The sequence below is a fragment of the Aphelocoma coerulescens genome, chromosome 20 (genome assembly GCF_041296385.1).
Source record: "Aphelocoma coerulescens isolate FSJ_1873_10779 chromosome 20, UR_Acoe_1.0, whole genome shotgun sequence".
Lineage (NCBI taxonomy): Eukaryota > Metazoa > Chordata > Aves > Passeriformes > Corvidae > Aphelocoma > Aphelocoma coerulescens.
The window spans coordinates 7582479-7602803 of NC_091033.1; the positions used below are offsets into that span (position 1 = coordinate 7582479).

The window sequence follows — 20325 nt, forward strand, 5'->3', positions numbered from 1 at the left end:
CAAAGTAAAGGATATCCTGGAACTTTAAAGTGATGACAGATGTAGCATGTCTCTAGGGATATACTCTTCTCCCCCTAGTGATCCTTGACTTGGTAAGGCAGTAAACAGTATTTTCTGCTGCTTTCTGAGGACATAAAGAGAAAGCCCGTTCACTGCTCTCTAAGGTTAGACAGGAAACAGCAGCAGTGCAGCACATTTTATAATTATTCATTGGTCTGCTTGCAAAAGAAGCAAGGCCCTTTCATTCTGTATATCCTTTGCCTTCTGAAGACAGATAAAGCAACTAATGTAAATCTAGCAATATTTTATTTTTCTCTGAACCCCACAGTAGTTGTAATGTCTGAAGAACAGGGCACATTAAGATGCAGCACTGCATCATCCCAAGAATCCAAGCAAAATGACACCTTCTGCAACGGCAAAAGGGCAGCTTCCTGGGGAAGTTTTTCCAAGCAGCAGTAAAGTTCTCTCCTACATTGTTCTCATCATTCTCCAAGCAGCTGAAGAACAGCAAAGTTCGCTGGAAATGCAGATGCCATAGCCAGTGGCAGCAGCACACATAGGCACAGAAGAGCTAAAGTTGGCCCTGTGTGAAGCTCTTGACTTTGTTCATGTTGTGATCTACTGCACCAGTTAGAAACTGCACCCAGCCTTCCTCTGATGGTGGACATACATGGCTTGTCCTGCAAAAGTGAGGAAATTCATTAGGGAAGCCTCCTGGGTGTGTTATACCTATGCATCCACACAACACGTAGGGATTGTGAAGTGCTGAATAAACACAGCATTAAAAGATGGCTGCCCCAGCCCCAGAGGGCTTTGAGCAAGGAAAAACCCACACCCCATGTCTGTAGTCCCAAACCCAAAACAAGGGAACCACTATCACCTCTAGCATCCTTTTCTTACTCCCATCCCTTTGTGGGTAGATAGCATCATCATTGTTCCAAATGCCAGCATCTACTGTCTAGAAATAGGTCATCTCTGCCATGAGGCAGAAAGGTATCAACCTTCACAGCAGGGAACACACACTTATAGAACTGTAGCTCATACTCACTTTGCAATTTCTAAGACTTTCTTTAATACTGAGGCCAACTTAGCAGCCTAGAAAGAAACAAAAGGGAAATAAGGTAAGCCAAGTTTGAGGAAAAGTAGGGTCTGAACAGTACTGGAAATCAAAGGAATATAGGAATGCCCAAGAGCCATGAATGAATAAAACTGCCACGGATCCTGATGCAGAATGGAGTTATCCATCACTGCCATGCTGGAAGTGTCTCCCAATCTACTGCTGGCTGTGACAGGTAAAAAAACCCCACCTGTTTTTAAAGTATACATTAAAATGCTTTTTTTTAAAAAAAGGTAAACCTATTATAAATTGGTAACTGATATTAGAGTACAAAGTTACAAGTGACTGGCTTTAATGCAATTTGATATTAAGTAATTCTTTTTTATTCCAAAAACATCAAGCCACTGGACAAAGGCATGAAACCAGAATTAAGAATAAAAAAAATTTCAGATACAAGGAGATTTGTACTTAATTTATGATGCAAGAGATGTCTCAAAATTCAGCCAGGTTGCCAGAGCATTGCCCAGTCAAGTTTTGAGTGTTGCCAAAGATGTAGACTCCACTGCTTCTCTGAGCAGCTTGTTTCAGAGGTTAAATAAACTCTTAGTGAGTGTTTAGTTTCATAGATAAATTTATTTGAGCAAGTCTGCATTACCCATGGAAAAAAGTACATCTGCAGTACACAGGCAGCCACAGACCTTGCTTTCCTGAGGTTCTATCACTGGAAATCTCTATGCATTATAGTTCAGAGCTAAAGCCTCGTGTTGCCAAGCTCTTCCCTGAAGAGGTACAGATGAAGAATGTGTTTCCACCTGAAGGAAGTTAAGTGTGCAAGAACAAAGGGCACTCTTCATCCCAAAGAAATTATAACTGAGGCAGTCACTAACACCCACCTCTCCGTGACAGTCCCATAACCCCTCCAATCTGATTTCTTCCCGTTCCTTACAGCCAGGCCACTGTCCCACATGCAGACAGTCAGGTACTGAGCTATCAGTACTGCAGATACTCACATTAAGTCGCACAGCCAAGGGGTTCACAGGGGGGTACATGCTCAGTGCCAGCTCATCAACACTAGTCAGAAAAGAGGGGAGTAATGGAAGAAATGTTCACAACTCACAGATCCTGGCTGAAGCCTGCACCCACCCTGAATGCAAGTCAGGAGCAACAGTGAGATATCAGTTGTACCTATGGGATGCTTCCTACTTTTCAGTCACCTGTGTGTCCCTCTCACTGCGGAGTGAGACATGGTCACAGCTCCACCCCAAACTGCAGTGTATGTTCCTCTCCTGACCTACACAACTCTCAAGAGTTTATGCTGTAATACTCTTCCCACCATGCCTGTGTCCACCACCCACTCACAGCTCCAGTATCATAAAGGTTGTTCCTACTCCTCACTCAAGACCTCAAGAGAGACCTGGACTGCTCTAGTGGGACAAGCAGCATGGGAAGAGCCCTGCTTACCTTGGACTGATCTCATTAGCAATGTCTGCCAGGTCATCCAGTTGAGCAATCTGCTCTGGCGATTCAGCTTTGCCATGGGCCTTCACTGCAGCCAAGACCTTCTTCAGGCAAGCTTTAGAAGCCTTCATTAATCCCATGCAGGAGCTGAGCAGCTGCCGGTCAGCCTCCGACCAATACGTGTCTCTGTTGCCCCGAAAGCCCAGCTCTTCATCTTCCATGATGTCCCCATAGGGATCCTGCCCCTCCACCAGTGCCTGAGAACACAGAGGCACTGAAAACCCAGAGCTAACATCAATTCCAGCAATACCCAGGAGGAAAGGGAAAACATAATCTAGACATCCTATAAATAATTCATGGTGGAATCTCAGTTGTTTAATCCTAAAATGACTGGATTAAGAAAAACTAATCCACCACTTTAACAGTGCAAACATCAAGAACCTGGTGAATACTGCCATTCTTACATGACCCCAAATTGCCTCCCCACTCCCCAGTGCAGGACATGGCTTTATGGAAATCTTATACAAAGTAAACCAGTCTTGAGAATAAAAACTTGTTAAAATATATGCATAAAACAATAATCTAGGTCATGTCAGAACAAATTTATATTAAAGCCTGTATGTAAAATAATTCCTGTGTTCCATCACTGAACCACCATAGAGGGTAGGTGGGCACTAAACAGGCTCCCCAGAGAAGTGGTCACAGCCCCAAACCTGCCAGAGTTCAAGGAGCATTTGGACAACACTCTCAGGCACATGGTGGGATTGTTGGGGTTGTCCTGTGCAGGGCCAGGAGTTGGACTCGATGATCCTTGTGTATCCCTTCCAATCCAGAATATTCTGAGTCTATGAACCCACCACTGCAGATTCCTCTAAGGTTTAGGGGCTTCCTTACATGTTCCATCTCTTCCACAGCATCCTTGACCACACCTAGACATGCAGCCAGAGCCGACACAACTGCTGCCTGGTTATCTGCAAAAGCAAAAGGATGAAAACTGTGACACCCCACCGTTTCTGATCAGTTCGCAACAACCTTCACCTAGGTTTGCATCACTGTAGGATCAAACTTTTTGCAGAGCTCAGAGCTGCACTGTTGTCATGCAAAGAATCTGACCTAGTTACCAAGCTCATACATTTCAAAATCAGTCAAGTTTTTGAGTCATTCGGCCTTCATTGTACCAGCTGGAATGCCCTTGCAAAAGCTGTTGATATTCCAAGACAACATGTCCTAGTTCTGTTGCTCTGCATTTACAACACTCACCTCGTGGCAGCTTAGACACTTGCTCACAGGCCTCCCACACACCTCCAGTTGATATCAGCTGTTCCTGAGACAAGCTGAAATAAAATAAAACTCCCAAAGTTAGTCAATAACACCACCGTGCTAGACTTAATTTTCTGCACCAAAGATGATTCACACTAGGAAAAGCTCTGCTGCAAAGATGTCACCAACCAGCTTGTCACTAGTATGCCACGTCTGTGTAAAGCCCTTGCTGCTTCCTAACAAGGACACTTGTAACTTTTTCTTCCCTTCTTTCCCAAAAATTATCACAAAATCACAGAACCATGTGATTGAAAATTACAACCTCTCCACTGGGGCATTGAGAATTGTGTCTGTGAGTTGGATCATCCCTTCCACTACTTCAGTGGTAGCATCTCGAACCATCTTCCGAAGAGTAGTACCTGGTTGAAATTGAGAAAGAGCAAGAAAGTTGTCACAAAGTCACACTGATAGAAAGCAACTGCTGAAGATGAACACACAGACTGCTCTGCTTGTGTGGATACACTGTATAAATGAAGTCACAAGTACTCTGAAGAAGGCAAAATGCTTCCCAGTTCCAAAAGAACTCTGGACAAGGATTTCAACACCTCATAAATTCCAATGTTCAATCAACTACACAACTTCCTGCATTATCACTCTCCCACAGATGGAAATCTGCAGCAGCAGACAGACAAGTAGTTCACTCATAAACATGTTCAAAGTCTACAGAATAGTTGATAATGGGATAACAGTCTAATTAAAACTCGCTGATACCAGACCTCTTATTAGGCTCTGAAATACTGCGTTTCTCTATACAGTAGTGGTGAAAGAACCACCATCCTACATAGTGGTGACTACTTTGCTGTCACTGTCTCACCTTGGCTCTTGGGGAGCCAGTAGTACACTGTGGCAACTGCAAGAACAGCATTTTGGACGTCCTCACTCAGCTTCTGGCAATCCTGAAAATGGAGAGGCAAAAGGATCACCCATGAGTAGCACACAGCTGCACCACATTTAGAAAGCCTCACAAGCAATCACTGGCTTTCAGACTGCTTTGAGAAAAGGGAAGAATAGCAACAATCAGTCTGCTTGAGAAACAAATACAGCATGAGAAGAAGGCATAGTAAGCAAGCTGTATGCATTTAACCTGCCTCATGATTTAGTAACAAAACACTCCCTGGTGGGGTGGTCATACATCAGAGAGGAAAAAGGAACTTGGATCATTAGTCTGAACTGGAGGTCTTTTTTTTTCTCTCTCCTCCAAACACCTGCATGATAAACTTCTCTCAGTTAATAGCAAAAATGTAGCATATTCTTTATTAGACCTAAGGTCTGTATTCACCAATATTCTGTCTCTATCAGCAACCAGCTGTAGCTGTTAAAGAATATAAGAATACTTCTATTTAGTATGTCTGTCTTACAGAAATTAGTTCTCTGGGCAGTTCTTGGATTATGTTAATACACTCTATAATATGCAGCCCATTTAGTCAAGTGAACCAAGAAATACCTGAAGTTTGTCACACACACTGCAATTTCATAGTCTGTCGAGGCTTTCTCTCACCTCTGAAGAAGGTAGTGGAGGCCTTGAGAATGCCAGACTCAGCTTTGTAGCTTCCTGTGATGTTACTTGGAATGTCTGACCTAAAAAAAAAATCCAATGGGAGCAAAAGAAGAGAAAGTAACTCAGGTAAAAGATAACAGAACAGAGCAGCTTGAGCAACAGCTCTGATGCTACTACTTGCTTACCATTACATCCAAGCCATACAAACACATAACCAAATCCCACTACAAAGAAAAATTTCCTGGTGCATTTTTGCCATGCATATTGCTTGTGTCCTGTGTCTGCTTTTTCTCTATTTTTTTTTTTCACGTGGCTGGTAGTGATAACCAGAACCCCAGTCTGCATCCTGGTTCATGACCCCTTCACCAGGACGTGCCAGGAGGCTTTAACACAGACCTTTATAAATTTTGTATCAACAGCTCAATATCAGCCGCTGCTTCGCCACACCTGGGAGTGTTTGGCTACCAGAGTTAGGGTGGTCAGGCACTGCAGTAGGTTGGCCTGGGAGATGGTGGAGTCACCAGCCCTGGGGATGTTTAGGAGGCGGGATCTGGCACCGATGTGGTTTCGGGGTTACAGAGGTAGCGCTGGGTTAACGGTTGGACTCGACGATCACAGAAGTCTCTTCCAACCTTGAAGAATTCCGTGACTCCGTGATGGAGGGCACGTCCCACAGCTGGAGACCCGCCGGGGACAGCAACCCTGCCCCGCGGGTACCCGGCCCCGGCCCTGCCCGGCCGCTCCCCGCCCGTACCTAGCGCGTCCCAGAAGCGCGGCAGCTCGAACGGCTCTCGGCCCTCGCCCGGCTCTCCCTCTGCAACGGCACAGACAGAGCTCAGCCCGCGCGGAGCCGGCCCAGCCCGGCCCGGCCCCCTCCCGGCCCCGGCCCGCACCTCGCAGCCGCGCCAGCACCGCCCGCAGCGCCCCGCGCACGTCCCGCAGCGGCTCCCGCGCCTCCATCGCTGCGGGGCGGCCCCGGAGCGGCCCGCGCGTCACGTCCGCTCCGGGAGCGGCTGGAACGGCCCCGCAGCCCCGCCCCGCCCCGCCCAGTCCAGCCCAGCCCTCCTCACAGCCCCGCCCCGCAGCCCCGCAGCCCCGCCCCGCCCCGCCCTCCTCACAGCCCCGCAGCCCCGCCCCGCCCTCCTCACAGCCCCGCAGCCCCGCCCCGCCCTCCTCACAGCCCCGCAGCCCCGCCCCGCCCTCCTCACAGCCCCGCAGCCCCGCCCCGCCCTCCTCACAGCCCCGCAGCCCCGCCCCGCCCTCCTCACAGCCCCGCAGCCCCGCCCCGCCCTCCTCACAGCCCCGCAGCCCCGCCTCGCCCCGCAGCCCCGCCCCACCCACCCCCTCACAGCCCCGTCCCGCCCAGCCCTCACAGCCCCGCCCCACAAAGACGGCACAGCCGCCCAGAGACAACACAGCCCCACGGAAACAGGAGAGCCCCACGGAGAGCCCCGCCCCATAGAGACAACACAGGCCGGTTGGCAGCGATACACACTTTTATTAGTGAGGAAGCAAACGGGGAAAGCGGTGGGGCTGTGCCCCTGTGTGCGTCTCTGTGATAAGAAGCGATGCTCACACTCCTCTACATCAGCCGGCGGAGGTCCTCGAAGTTGAGCATGTTGTTGGCTACATCGGACCAGGCCGCGTGGGTTGCCCCATCCATCTCCGAGGCCAGGCTGTTGCTGCTCTCCAGAGTGTGGTTCGTGCCGCCGATGACTTCATGGCATTCAGGGCAGGTACTCCTCTGCATTGCCCCCCCACACTCCCCAATTACATAGATATGTCCATTTTTGCACTTGAACCAGTGGCCACGAGGACAGCCAATAGCACTGACAATCTGCACCCGCTCAGCTTCAGAAATCCCCAGCCCTGACATGGGCAAGCCAGCTTCAATCTTCTTCAGGTGAGCCTTCACTGCAGCCTCATCCTTCTCTGTGAATTTCTTTGTCCCTTCCAGGATCTCACGTGCTCTGTAAATCTCTACTGCAATGCCTGTGGGTATCGTCCTACTGGCTTTGCATCTTGCCAAGAGGCTCAGCAAATAAGTCAGTCTCTGGATCTCAGACTGCAGGTCAGCAAGCTCCTGTCCTGTAAAACCGATGCGTTGCTTATCCAGCCATTCCTGGACTTCATCCAGCCTCTTTTTCAGCCCCTTCCTTTCATTCTCATCAATTTTGTTCATAGAATGAGTTAGGTCTGCTACACGTTTGTAGAAATTAAGCAGGTTCTCAATTAGACTGATACTCGTTGTGGAGAGAACAGAAGCTTTTAGTTTATCTTCCAACATGGTGTACTTAGAGTATAGATTACTCCTCAGAACACCATTCTGCATCAGCGCAGCCCGCAGTCTCTGTCTGTTAGACTCAATTTCCTGTGCTGGGCCTTGGATTTTCTGTTTCACCCGTTCTATCTCCTCCACCTGCCTTTTCACACTGATGCCATATCTCAAATTTTTTCTGATGGGTGTCTGACACATAGGGCATACCTTCAGCTTGACGCCATCATCATCTTCATCCATATAATGGTCAAGGCCTTGTGACTCAAAGACATGGCCACAGTCTTCAAGCTGTACAAATCGAGCATCTGGGTCATCCTCAAAGCCAAAAAAGATCTCAGTGAGTTCCTCGTGGTCACAAACAAGGCACTTCTTTGGGCAGGGCTCTCCACACAGTCCAACACAGGGATGACCACAAGGCAGAGTCTTAGCACAGGGAACGTTGCAGCGAGGCCTGTTGCATGGCTCAGAGCAAAGGTTGGTACACTGGTAGTGCTGGCACTGCCACTCACATGGCTCAGCACAAGGAACACAGCTTTCCCAACATTTCTTTTTGCACTTACTGTGAATACAATAGTTCTGACATGCCTTCTGACAAGGAGGACATTCTGTAGTACAAGGCTCTTGACACTTGTGGGAGCAGATCAAGACACGCGTGCATGGGCTGTTACATGCCTTATGAAATCTTCCTCCAAAGCAAGTATGACAGGAACCTGAACATACATGACCACATGCCAGTGTGACAGAACACTTACTCTCACATTTCACAGCCTCCTCCTGTCCCATCGTAGTGATCCAGCATGCAACTTTCTGCTTGTGGCCACATTTCAGTCTGGCTGTAACCTGTTCAGTACATGACACTGTGCATTTCTGCCCGCAGGAATTCCTGCATGTGTGTCCACAGTTTAATTTCTTCTGGCAAGGTTCTAGGCACTTAAATTCCCTCTCTGGAATATGGCATGGCACCATCTGCGTGTGGCCACACTTAGAAATAGTTTTCTCTACCTTCACCATACATTTTTCACAAGGCTCATAACATGACTTTGGGCAGCGGTGCCCATCTGCACAAAGCACCTTTTGACAAGGCTTCAGGCACTGGTACTCTTTGTGCTCCGGGTCATAGGGGTGACATGCCCTTGTGCAAACATGTCCACAACTCAACCTAAACTCACAGGGACGACTACAGCCTCCCTCTGGGACTCTGTTGAAGTCTTCACCTGTAGATACCTGTGTCTTGGTTTCAGGGTGGTTTTGACAGCAAAGCTCCAACGACTGGCCAATGTGACCATTCTCCCCAAGGGTTTGAATGATCTTGTTCCAGAGAGGAACCTTGCCAAGCATTCTCATGTTTCCAATACAATAGAGCCCTTTCCTAGCTCTGGATAGAGCCACACATATCCGATTAGGGATCTGCAAGAAGCCAGGTCTCTCCTCTTTGTTGCTCCGCACCAGTGACAGCAGAATAATATCATTCTCCTCTCCCTGGTACTTATCTACTACATGAACCTTCACACCTTCAAAGATCTTCACTGGCATGAGCTTACGCAGACAGAAGAGCTGTCCAGTATAAGTAGTGAGAATGGTGATCTGAGAAGGTTCGTAGCCCTGACACAAGAAGTATCTGCACAGTTCCACTACAAAGTGGGCCTCATGTGGGTTCTGGTGGCTTTTCCCTTCCTGGATCTCTTGCTCAGGAACCTTATGTTCCACAAAGAAGATGTTAGTTGAGACACCCTGAAACAAGAGGAAGGATGTCAGAAAGAGAATTCTAGTTTCTGTTGCCCAGCCTGTTTCTATGCCTCTGATTATCCATTCACAGGAGGACTTTTAAACAGATGGCTACAGTATGCAGTTACTGTGTACTTAGGTGACTTCCTCTTAAATTTCCATAGGTTATTAATCAAATTCCCATTTCAGATTATTGGTAACATTTCAGTATCCTATTATGAAATCAGTTCGTGTGGGTGATTTTATTCCCTATCTTTCCAGAGATGTTTCTATTGTACCTTTCCAGGTTATTACAAAAGAGAACATGAAGTGTTAGTAACATTTCTCAAAGCATATTCATAGTGTGAAAAATTTCTTGTTTTGGCCTTGTGGGAAAAAGATATTAAGTTACCAGTGCAGAGGGCTTAGCAGTTGCCTAAGACATGCCTCCTCTGTTGCTGCAATTAAAACAAAGCAGCGAGGAAGATTTCTTTTTCACCAGAAAAAAATAGGAATGCTATGACTCCAGTAGTCACCAGCTCATGGTGACTGCTCACCTGTTCAAAAATTCTATTTGTCTTGAGTTAGCAGGGACTCTTTTTTTTTTTTTTGCCTATTAACTGGAATTATTCTACCCATAAGAAATTATTGTTCTGCCTGCCAAAACACAGAGACTGATGTTAACAGGAAAGAACAGTTTTTGTAGATCAAACACAGATCTCTGGTTTTCCAAGGTGTCCATGGTGGCACAGTGTCCAGTGGAGTAGAACCTACGTTGGTTATTATACTAGCTGAGAAGATTAAATTTTGATGCCTTTTAGTATCTCAAGTTTGTTTTAAGACCAGATGGAACCACAAGGTTCTCTAGAATAGATTCTTGTAGGAGAAATGGGATAAAATTTGGTGGTCTCCCAAGTCGTGTGTTTTGGGTGGTATTTTTCTTGTTTGTTGGGGTTTTGGTTGGTTGGAATTTGGAGGGGGTTTATTTGAGTTTCCAATTTATTTAACTAAATCATCTTCTACAAAGACTTGATCTGGATTTCAAGATACCAAAAAGGACCTGCCACTTTTTCAGATAGCTTATTCTAATAATTAAATCTTCCCTATTAATTTTCTCTTGTCTAACTGCAGCATTCTGCTATAGTTTCCAGTATGCTTACCTCATCCAGTTAAAGAACTTTTAACTAATTAGTACTGGTTTTTTATGAAGACAGATTTACATAGGTTAGGCTACTGTAATCCTATTTCTGTAACTGCCTCCAGTCTTTCTCCCAGGTATTCAGTGGCTTGTGTTTCAGAGATCCAAGGCCATCACTGTAAAAGTGTAACCTTGGCTCAGACTTCTGGGAAAACAGTTCAGTTGTGAACTGTGAGAGAGCTGTGAGCGAGTCTGCAGAAAAGGACTATGCAAGATATGCAAGGGAAAATGACAGACAGAGAGATGATTGTTAATAGTTCAAAGATGTAAGAAAAGCATCAACAGAGCGATACATGAAGTCCTGATTACGGTGAGGAAATACAAATCAGAAAAGAGGGAGTGAGTGTTAAGATGGAAACTCAGTACCATTAAGGAAGAAGCAAAGACTGATGCTTCTGACTGATACCCAAGGCAAGCATTCTACAAACTTACTAAACTCTGGCTGTTTATTGTGCATGGTAGATAATAAGTGATTACTTTATACTTGTAAGCTGCATAGATTTTCTTTGCATATGTTGTTTATTGGCAAAATGCCCAAATAGAGAACCCAAGGAAAAAGGGCTCCAGTAATTCAGTCACCTATCTTATGTTGGAGTTTCACGTATTATGCTTTAAGTCTTTCATTTAAGATTTCTTCCTAGCTTTCAAACTCCTACAATTCATTTGTTCCTCTTTCCATTTCTTACTGTTCTTTTAAAGTCATTGGTATTGGATCCATTTCCAGTGTCCACCATCACCAATGCCAGAAGAACTACAGATTGCTCACCTAATTCTATATCACACAATTCCTTGATTCAGGTATAAATTTCAATAACTGAATTTGACCTAAGAGTTTGAAATCCTTGAACACTGTATTTTACAGAAACTCATTTAGCCAGTAACAGGGGACAAAAGCAGAACTCACTTTTATATTCTCATATTCCAGGACAGAGGGATGGTTCTCCAGTTTCTGGTATATATGAGGACTGATAAGCTGGGCAATTTCAGGGCGCATGCGGTGCTGAAACACAAAATAGTTTTATCAGTCTTGAGGAAGGAGCACCATATTTCCCTGTCAATATTCTGTTGCTCCACTGTACAGACTGTGGCTGAATACAAGACAAGGATGACTTTTCAGTAAGAGATAAGAAGGGAGCACTTCCCAATCCCTGCTCTCCCCCACCCCATTGCTGACACCACCAACTACAGGAGTGGTAGTAGCAGAGTATCTTCAAGAAAATCACTTGGTAAGGTTGTTGTACAAGAATGCTGGCTTCAGTGCAAATCTAAGCACACTTATAGATAACAAAAGCCAGCACTTCACCCTAACTACTAAATGAGCTCTTCCAGGTGCCTTTAATACAGGACTGCTGGTGGTAGAATTAACTTCTCCGGTCACCAAGATAGAGGATTATAGCAATTTAGCAGGAAGCAGCCTGAGAAGAATTGTGCTGTCTCACTCTGCTAAGTTCTGGAAGCTTCAGTTGCCACAATAAACCATGTTCCTCACACGAAAACATGAGAACCACAGTGCTGTGGACAATATCACTAAATAGCTGAAAATACACTGGAACTCTGTCTGTGTCAGTTTGACAGCTCCTACCACTCTTCTCAGAAGTTAGATAGTATATTCTTTTCTTTTAGGCTGCTCTTACAGTAGAAATATAAACAAGTGTATTGCAAACTTAAAACAACCTAAATACAAATGCCATGGAGTTTTTTATAGCTCTTCCTTACTTGGTACTTCAGACAGACAAAGGGGAAATCCACTTTGATCAGACGTTCAAAGAGAGAGACTTCAAGGTTGAAGTTCTTGGCCAGGTCATATACATTTGCACTAGGCTGCAACTGAAAGACAAGGGATAGGAGGTCCATGTTTTAGCATTTTTCCTATGTGTTAGTAGGATTTTCACTCCCATCTTCTGTGACTGGTCCCCCACTGAAAGCCCAGAGACTGGATTCTTGCAAAAGTGCTAAATATCAAAGCTAGATACAGTCACAATCAAAGCACATGTAAAATTGTATCAGTTAAACTAAAACACCAGTCCCACAGGAGCTGTACTCTAAAACTACAGGAGACAGGACCTGTGGTATCTGTGGAAGCTGGGGAGAAACAAGCCTTGGCAATTTTCCCACATGGTGTTTGGTTATATGGTTCTTGTTCATTAGCACAGCAGATAGAGACATTAGTAATGAAAGTTACCTGCTGGTGATCTCCAATGAGGATGAGGTGCTGGCAATCTTTACTCAGAGTAGTAATGGTGTGAGCCTCAAGCACCTCTGCTGCCTCTTCTACAATGACAATTTGTGGCCTTACGTACTGCAAGATCCGTCGGTACTTGGCGGCACCTGAGCAAGGACAGAAGATAAGCCTTAGGGTATAACTACATTCAAGCAATAAGACAAGAGTTTTCACAGAGAGGAGTAGGCTCTGTCTCAGAAAAGACTGGAATTCTTCCCAAGATTCCCCACTTCAACATTCAGCTTTTTGAATTTTAAAATAGCACTATACCAGGGGTGGCTTCTGTATGAAGAGTTGTTAAGGAAGGCAGGTAGGGATTAGTCCTATGCCTACCTTGGTCCTTTGTCAATGCTCTCTTCAGACAAAAGATACACTCAATACATTGTTCTACACACATAAATAAGCCTAAATTTTCTCTCCAAAGGGAAATGACACAATGACCTTGACACTACCATCTCCAGAAGGTGCTGTGGGAATAGCAGTAGATATTAGCTGTGCCTTACTAAGGCACAAGTGGTGCAGGTCTGTCAGAAGAATGCTGCTTGGGACGGGGGAAGTGCAAAAGGGCACAGAAGCTGCTCACGCCACTAATTAACAATTCTCACAACAGCCCTGTTTGCAAAGGGAGTCAGAGATTAAAAAGGCTCCAGACTAATGCAGAGCCTGGCCCAGGCTGTGAAGCAGCACATGATAGTAATCTTTCAGCAAAAACGTTCTTTAAACATGACTGGAAGCAATACAATACTGGTTTGCTTCCCAACTCCTCCACACCTGTAGTTGTCATCCCCACAATTCTGGCCTCATTAAGAATGCAGAGATCTTGCTCCAGCTTCAGTTCTTTCAGTCTTTCTGCTGCTGCCTGATACTGCTGTTCATGCTCCAGAATGTTCTCTCGAATAAAACCCTGGTAAGTCTTCAGCCAAAGCCTGGGAAGAAAGTGCCATTATCACACACTGCAAGGAAAACAGGATGGTGATCCACAAGTTCTGACTGGATTCAGTTCAAAACTTCCCCCGTGTCTTTTGGGCAACAGATTATTACCATCTGCACTTACTCCTGAACATGTACAAATGCAGGGGATGACATTGCTTCCCATGCAGTACAAGGAAGGTAAGAACAAGCATGTTCAAACAAGGAGCTGAACAGATACAGGCAGAAACATGATGGCTTGACACAGTTTGCAAACTGGAACAATCCTAGGAAACACTTGCCTGACAGGCCCTGCAAAATAGCTTTGTCACCTGTAAAGCCTCCAGCGGGAGCTCAGGTCAAGTTGCCACACATCCTGAATAGCATTGGCCTCTAACTCTGTCATTGTGTTTGTTTTACGGAGCTCAGCCTTTATCTTCTGCTTTATTTTCCTCCTCTGACCAGGAGTTACCTGCAAAAAAAAAAAAAAAAAGCTCCCCAATAAGCAGTTACAGCACAAAGATTCTTTTGTATTAGCATCCCCATGTTATTCTTTACATAGTCACACTAATGCATGCAGTTACCTCCCACTGCATGGTCTCCTGTAGTGGTTGAGCTGTTCCTTCTTCCTGGTCCAGGTTCATAGCCAACATGGCACTGGCTAGTCCATGAACAGCTCTGTCATCTTCCTCCTTCCTTCTCCAAGGGTTTGCTGTCTTTTCATCCTCAATCACTCTCTCAGCTTCAATCAGGTCAGCCATCTCTGGGATCTCCAAAAGCTCCTCTTCTACTTCATCTTCCCCCTCTCCCTCTCTTTCCTGCTGACCACCTGTGAGAGTCACCAGTCACATGTAGTAAGCCACAGCCACTCCATCAGTGCAGCAGTCAGATCACTATGTGGACAGTAGGGTTAATCTTCTTTCCACTCCCTCCCAGTATCACACATCATTCTGTGCTTGTTAAGTAGCAGTGTCTCTTTTCTGGCACACATATACTGCCTAGGTAAACACACTCATAGAGGATGTGTGTGGGGTGGGTGTCTTTTCAGTGTTTGGTTTTTTTGTTTTACCTGGATTTTCATCCCATATATCCTCTTCAGCATTCTGGATTAAAGCAGATACACCAACTCCCAGCCACTCCAGAATCAATGAGTGTCGTGAACCAATGTAGTATAACTCAGTGTCCTCCTAATACAGGGAAAGTCAAATGAGCCAGGCCTATTGCACTTCAGAGTCTTAGGATGATGCCAAAGCAGCACCTTACAGTAGCGGCAACAAGGACAAGTCTCCCCAAGAGACCCTCCAGAGCTAGAAAGTCAAAGCAGCCCTGATCTTCAGAAAGGGCACCCCTCCTCCCCTTCCATTTAAGAGGCTTTCATTTGGGTACTTGCATTTTTATGCTGCTAAAGATCACTTAGAATCTCTGCGGTTTAAAGGAGCAACATTCAAAGCCCCCGCTTGCCCTGCCTGTCTAGACTACTGTCATTTGGCACAGCTTCCTGTTCACTCCCTTACTTGCCCAGTAACCAAATGATGCTATTGATGCTAAAAAGATGTGTGCTGGGGGAACCTCAGACCCATCAGCAGAAAGGATAGTAAGCATGCATTGGGACTGCTTGACTTAGAGACCTCTCTTACCAGAGCCGTTACCAGGCTGGCCCAGTGCTGGGGTGCCATATGCGGTTTCAAGTAGTCCTCAGGCAGAACTGTGTAGGTTGTGTACTCCAACTGCTTCGCTCCTTCAAGGAGCTGCTGCTCAATCTCTTTCATCTCACTCATTATCTACTCATAACAAAGAGAAGGGAGGTAGTGTCACAGAGAAACAAAGTTCACTAACAGCAGAACAAAAAACTGACAGAAGAATTAAGAAGCCAAATTCAGCATAAAACAAGGCCAGGTGTGGGGGAGGTTTATCATCTCCTCCAACGCACAGGCAACCCAGTCCCAGCATCTCCAGGGAGGTCTGCACATACATTTTCATAGTCTCTGGGGAGGTAATCTGGGAAGTCGGATCTGTAGGTAAGCTTCCTCAGCTCCTTCAAGGTGAATTTGTGCAGGACTGCACTGCTACTCCTGCCCCCAATACGCACTATCCCATCTCTTTGAAATGAGAGTATTCCTGTGAATGAAAGAGAAATATTAGAAATAAAGGGCCAAGCTCAGTTTTCAGCAGTACGACAAGAGGTAGGAGAAACACCCTTTGACTGCGTATACCACAATGGTTTGCTCTGAGTGAAGTTTTTTAAATCTATATCAATGGGGCTAGAGTCACTAGAAATATTCAAACCAAAATGCAGGTTATCATGCCATACGATGAGCAGACTAAGAGTTATAGTATAGTTTTTAATTACAGGTCTTAATAACAGGTTGCCCAGAGAATTTGTGGATGCATTATCCCTTGAAGTGCTCAAGGCCAGGCAAGACAGAGCTTGGAGCAACCTGGTCTAGTGGAAGGTGCCCCTGTCCATGGCAGGTGAGTTGGAACTAGATGATCTTTAAGGTCCTTCCAACCCAAACCATCCAGCTTGCAGGTACTCTTACCTTCCAAGAACTGATCCAGTGCATGGTTAGTATAGCAGACTATAAGGATGGGACGCTTCTGGTAAGCGCTTTGCCACACGTGCTCATTAGTCAAGAGAGCCTGAACAATCTTCAAACCCACGTAAGTCTTCCCTGCAAAACAAGCTCAAAATCAGAAAAGGGTAATCCACCCTCTATGAGTGCCTTGAAACATAGAATTCATCAAAAACAAGATACAAGACTTCTTTCCAGGCTGCCAATCTGGTCTGTACCAAGAGAACTGACCCCAGGGGTAACTAGCTTACAAAATGTAGACAAAGTAGCATGACACTGACTTCCTGGCCTGTAGTTGAGCAAGGCCACAGTCTGCAAGAATGCTAGTTTTTGGATAATACAACAGACCTGGACACAGGGTTTTCTCTCCCACTGAATCCCCCAGCCCACTCTGATACTGGCATCATACATGATGCATTTGGCTGCACGTGAAACATCCACATACTAGTGGAATGCAAGTAGTGGTGCTTGTTGAGTTCAGGTACCATTTAAAACAATTACAATTCATCTTGTAATACTTTATTCACACAATGGTTCATGGCTGAATGCTCCAAATGCTCTAACATGCCATGAAGACAAGTAGGAGAGTGCTGCACAGCAAGAGGGACCATGTTGTCAAAAGTGATTGAAAACTTCTTCACCCCAATATACAAGCACTGCCAACAGTGCAGTTGGTGTCTGCTTGGATCTAGGTGGGCAAAGATCAGATGTGGGTATTTGAGAATATTAACTGTCTCCACAGCTCACACTAAGTGGGCCACTCAAACATCAATTAGCCACAGGACTAAAGCTTTGGCGACAGTACAGCTGGTTTTCTCTGAACTTAATCTCCCTAGCTGGGGGAATCAATGAGAACTTCTTAAGTTACAAAGTCTTTAAGCAAATATTTCTCACCAGTGCCAGGAGGTCCTTGGATAATAGCCAGCTCCTTGGTGAGTGCAAGATTCAGTGCCTGCATCTGAGATTCATCTAATCTCAAGGCTTCCATTGAAAGCCATTGATCGGGATCTAGAATGTAGACACTTTTCAAGCTATCAGGGCACTTCTCTTTACATGAAGTCTTCATCAAGGGTGCAAGGTTGTAGGCAGTATCCTCTGTCAGGTATGCCGGCTCCTTCACCTGTGCATCACATTCCACAATGTACTTCTGGAACGGGATATCTTTTTCCTGCATTTTCTGCAACCCTTCTAACACATGCCGATAGGCCTCAAAGTAGGCAGTTGTCTCTACCATGAGGAAAGAGTCTGAGGGTTGAACCTCTGCCAGCAGCACCTGGCTCTCTGCATCAAAACACAGCTCCACAATTCCATTGACAAGTTCTTCAGCATTACGATTAGAAACAGTGGCAAAAAGGAATGTTTCAAAGTGATCTTGGGACATGCAGACTAGGGATCCATATAGCAATCGTTTAGAATTCTGCCATTGTACAGACCTCAATGGTTTTGTGTCAAACTGGACCTTGTAAACGATACCAGTTGAGGCACAACATGGAGCAATAATCCGTGCATCAAAATAGATCCTGACATCATCAAATTTTTTCTTTCTCAAATTTCTGTCCTGGAGGCTCTGCAAAACCTCCATGATACCTTCCCTTAAAGGCCTTACAAAGTCTTCTCTCAAAAGTCGGAAGTGGGTGTCAAGATAAACGCTGGTGCTTTCATATCTTCCAGAAACAAAATTGGGACGTAGAACAGGTTTTTCATTACCGTGTATCTCATCGTATGTTGGATAAATGCTCATGATACGATAGCTTTCTTCTTGCCCATCTTGAGGCTGCATAAATGTACAGTTATCAGCCCTCAGTGTGCCTTCACGTCTCTTCTCCTGCAGATGCTGCATAAGCATCTGGACTTTATTGAGATTCTTCTCTGTCTCTTCTGTGATGTCCACACCAGAAACTCTCAGGGCATTTATGGATGCTGGCAAGAGTGTCAAGAGAATGGAAACTTTCTGCACAGAGCTGGCTGGGAAAGTACTTATCAGGTGCTGAAGAAGTAAAATTATGTTGCTGATATGCTCAGGGTACTTATGGCGTACAGCAGGAACTACTTCTATCACCATGTCAGACACGTACTGTGGCAGACAGATCTTGAGGAAGTTGGACTCCTTCACAACCCCAAGAATGTGTTGGACACTCTGTCTATCCATTTGGGAACTGCATGCTTTTCGAAGCACCTGGCAAATGAGCTGAACGAAATTGTGGTTCATAGTTGTTTGGGAAAGAAGTTCCTTCAACCCGGAACTGGAAGCAAGTGTGGCAACAACGTTTGAGGGGTCTTTCTCGAGTAGACTTTCAAGGAATTTATAGCCAATCCTTCTGGCTTGCCGAGGCTGCTCACCGTGGTGTGCACCACCTGGGGTAGCATTCTGGTAGAAATGAGGATTCTCCCGAGGTTGCATCCTCCTTCTACTACCTTCACTTTCCCACAAACTCCTCAGCCTTCCCCCTCTAGCTCCTCCCTTAGCTTGTCCACCTTGATACTTCCTTCCCCTGCCTCCATTTTCTTGCTCATTCCAGGGTCCTCTGGTCCTCTCACGGGCTTGTCCAAGCTGACACCTCCTTCCCCTAAATGAATTTTCTTGCTCATTCCAGGGTCCTCTGCCCCTCTCATGTGTTTGTCCACTTTGATACCTCATTGTCCTTCCCTCGTTCTCCTGTTCAGTAGCTGTGGCTCCACTGTTGGCCTGTTTACCTTGGCTTCTTGGTTCATTCTTACTTGACTGAGGAGCCTTCAAAATCCAACGGCCAGATCTCTCTTCTTTTTGCCCAAGTAGAAGAGTATCATTACTGTCTTGGAGGCTTTCCCCTAACTGAGGTGCCTGGCCTGGTACTTTATTTGTTCTGTTTCTGCCTCTTCCTATAAATCCAGTGTCCAAATGAAGTGCATGCCCTTAAAAAAAGAAAAGAAAATGGTTAATTATAAATCAACCACATCAACATGCCTCTCAACAAAGATGAACAAGCAAATTGACCTGATAGTCAGAATATTTTGATAATTTGACATCAAATTTTAAAAAATGTTATATTTCTACACAGATTTTCAAATGTGTACCCCTTTTTCTAACTGTTAAAAGACAGTGCCATGCTTAGAGTTCCCTTGAGCTACGAAGACACCAAAAAACAAAACCTTTCTCCACAGAACTGAAAGCAGAAGTAAGAAGGTGAAAGATAGTTTTCTGCACAGGACAGCATTTCCTCGGGAGTGAGTCATTAGTGAAATGGTGACAGAGGACGCCACAGCTGACTTGAACTGGCTGCATAGAGCACACTGAAAAGATAGAACTTCTGGGCAAAGTCCCGCCTCTCGGAGCAGCCGGAAGCACAGCCCGCAGAGTCTTCATCAGCCTCTCGACAGGACGCTCAGGGAAGCATTTTCTGCTAGCAGGAACAAATAGCAAAAGGCTGCTGCAACACATCACCGCATCACGGCCCCAAATAGACTCCAAGGGCAAATAAAGAAGTGTTGAAACTCAGCCTTTAGAGAAAATTTCGCTGTACACAGGCAGGGGAATAACGGATCCCTCTGTACCAGCACCACCCCCAGCCCTCCTGTCCTGCATTCCCCGGGGGACCCTCACCTCTCGCTCCACTTCGGGGGTGCCGGGTGTGAGGCTCCTGCCCAGGACCCTCCATCGCCCTGCCGGGGATTGCTCCGGGTCTGTTCCAGCTCTCCGGGGCGAGGGCAGCTCTGTGTGCTGGGGGCCGTGGCGCTCCTGCCGCCGAACACGGGCGATGCTGCGCTGCGCTCCCCGCACAGCCCGGGAGCCGCCGGCTCTGCCCCGACACCCAGCAGCGCCTCCCCTTTCAGTTCCCCGCAAAGTTTCACTTTCCAGTTCCCCGCAAGTCCCGCCCAGTGGGCAGAGCCCCCGCCCCTCGTCGCCGGCCGGCAGCGCACCCGAAAGGCAGCTTCTCCTTCTCTCTCCGGCTTCCACGGGAAGGGAAAGCGAAGAGGAGTAGGGAAGCGCAAAGGATGAGAAACACACCCAGCCACTACCTATCCGGCCCTGGCACGGCTGCTTTCGGTTACCTTTCCCGGCATTACGGGGCGGGGACAGACGCGGCTCTGCCCACCCACCCGGGCCCGGCCCCCAGCTCGGCCCGGCCCCC

At 46.3% G+C, this 20325-nt stretch overlaps 2 protein-coding genes across 5 annotated transcripts; both read right to left on the reverse strand.

The window, feature by feature from the left end:
- Nucleotides 1–289: 289 nt before the first annotated feature.
- Nucleotides 290–6362, reverse strand: CCNDBP1 (cyclin D1 binding protein 1). Of its 4 annotated transcripts, none has more exons than XM_069034485.1 (11): nt 6227–6362; nt 6088–6147; nt 5334–5413; nt 4650–4731; nt 4098–4194; nt 3776–3849; nt 3373–3486; nt 2519–2789; nt 2068–2128; nt 1049–1095; nt 290–680 (listed from the first exon to the last, which is right to left on the reverse strand). In XM_069034485.1, exons 1-11 carry the CDS (start codon nt 6291–6293, stop codon nt 572–574), a joined length of 1062 nt encoding a protein of 353 aa, XP_068890586.1. In that variant the 5' UTR covers nt 6294–6362; the 3' UTR covers nt 290–571. The 4 variants fall into 4 exon arrangements, with proteins under 4 accessions (XP_068890586.1, XP_068890588.1, XP_068890585.1 ...); XM_069034487.1 differs by having other exon boundaries at nt 2519–2772; nt 3410–3486; nt 6227–6360; XM_069034484.1 differs by lacking the exons at nt 6088–6147; nt 6227–6362 and adding an exon at nt 5519–5714.
- Nucleotides 6363–6817: 455 nt separating this feature from the next.
- Nucleotides 6818–20025, reverse strand: ZNFX1 (zinc finger NFX1-type containing 1). Its single transcript, XM_069033862.1, has 13 exons — nt 19797–20025; nt 17111–19108; nt 16184–16315; nt 15616–15761; nt 15281–15424; nt 14713–14830; nt 14228–14472; nt 13976–14115; nt 13506–13660; nt 12696–12841; nt 12230–12340; nt 11418–11513; nt 6818–9342 (listed from the first exon to the last, which is right to left on the reverse strand). The coding sequence occupies exons 1-13, from the start codon at nt 19849–19851 to the stop codon at nt 6916–6918; spliced, it is 5913 nt and encodes a 1970-aa protein (XP_068889963.1). The 5' UTR covers nt 19852–20025; the 3' UTR covers nt 6818–6915.
- Nucleotides 20026–20325: the final 300 nt, after the last annotated feature.

Coding starts and splice junctions, on each gene's coding strand:
- ZNFX1 (XM_069033862.1), bottom strand. CDS start 19,851: ATGGAGGGTCCTGGGCAGGAGCCTCACACCCGGCACCCCCGAAGTGGA. Junction 19,109..19,796: donor CCCCCGAAGTGGAGCGAGAG/GTGAGGGTCCCC, acceptor TCTTTTTTTAAG/GGCATGCACTTCATTTGGAC. Junction 12,842..13,505: donor TGTGGGGATGACAACTACAG/GTGTGGAGGAGT, acceptor GTCCTTGCTCAG/GTGCCGCCAAGTACCGACGG.
- CCNDBP1 (XM_069034484.1), bottom strand. CDS start 5,678: ATGCAGACTGGGGTTCTGGTTATCACTACCAGCCACGTGAAAAAAAAA. Junction 4,732..5,333: donor CTCCACTACCTTCTTCAGAG/GTGAGAGAAAGC, acceptor CTCCATTTTCAG/GATTGCCAGAAGCTGAGTGA. Junction 2,129..2,518: donor GCTAATGAGATCAGTCCAAG/GTAAGCAGGGCT, acceptor TTTTCTGACTAG/TGTTGATGAGCTGGCACTGA.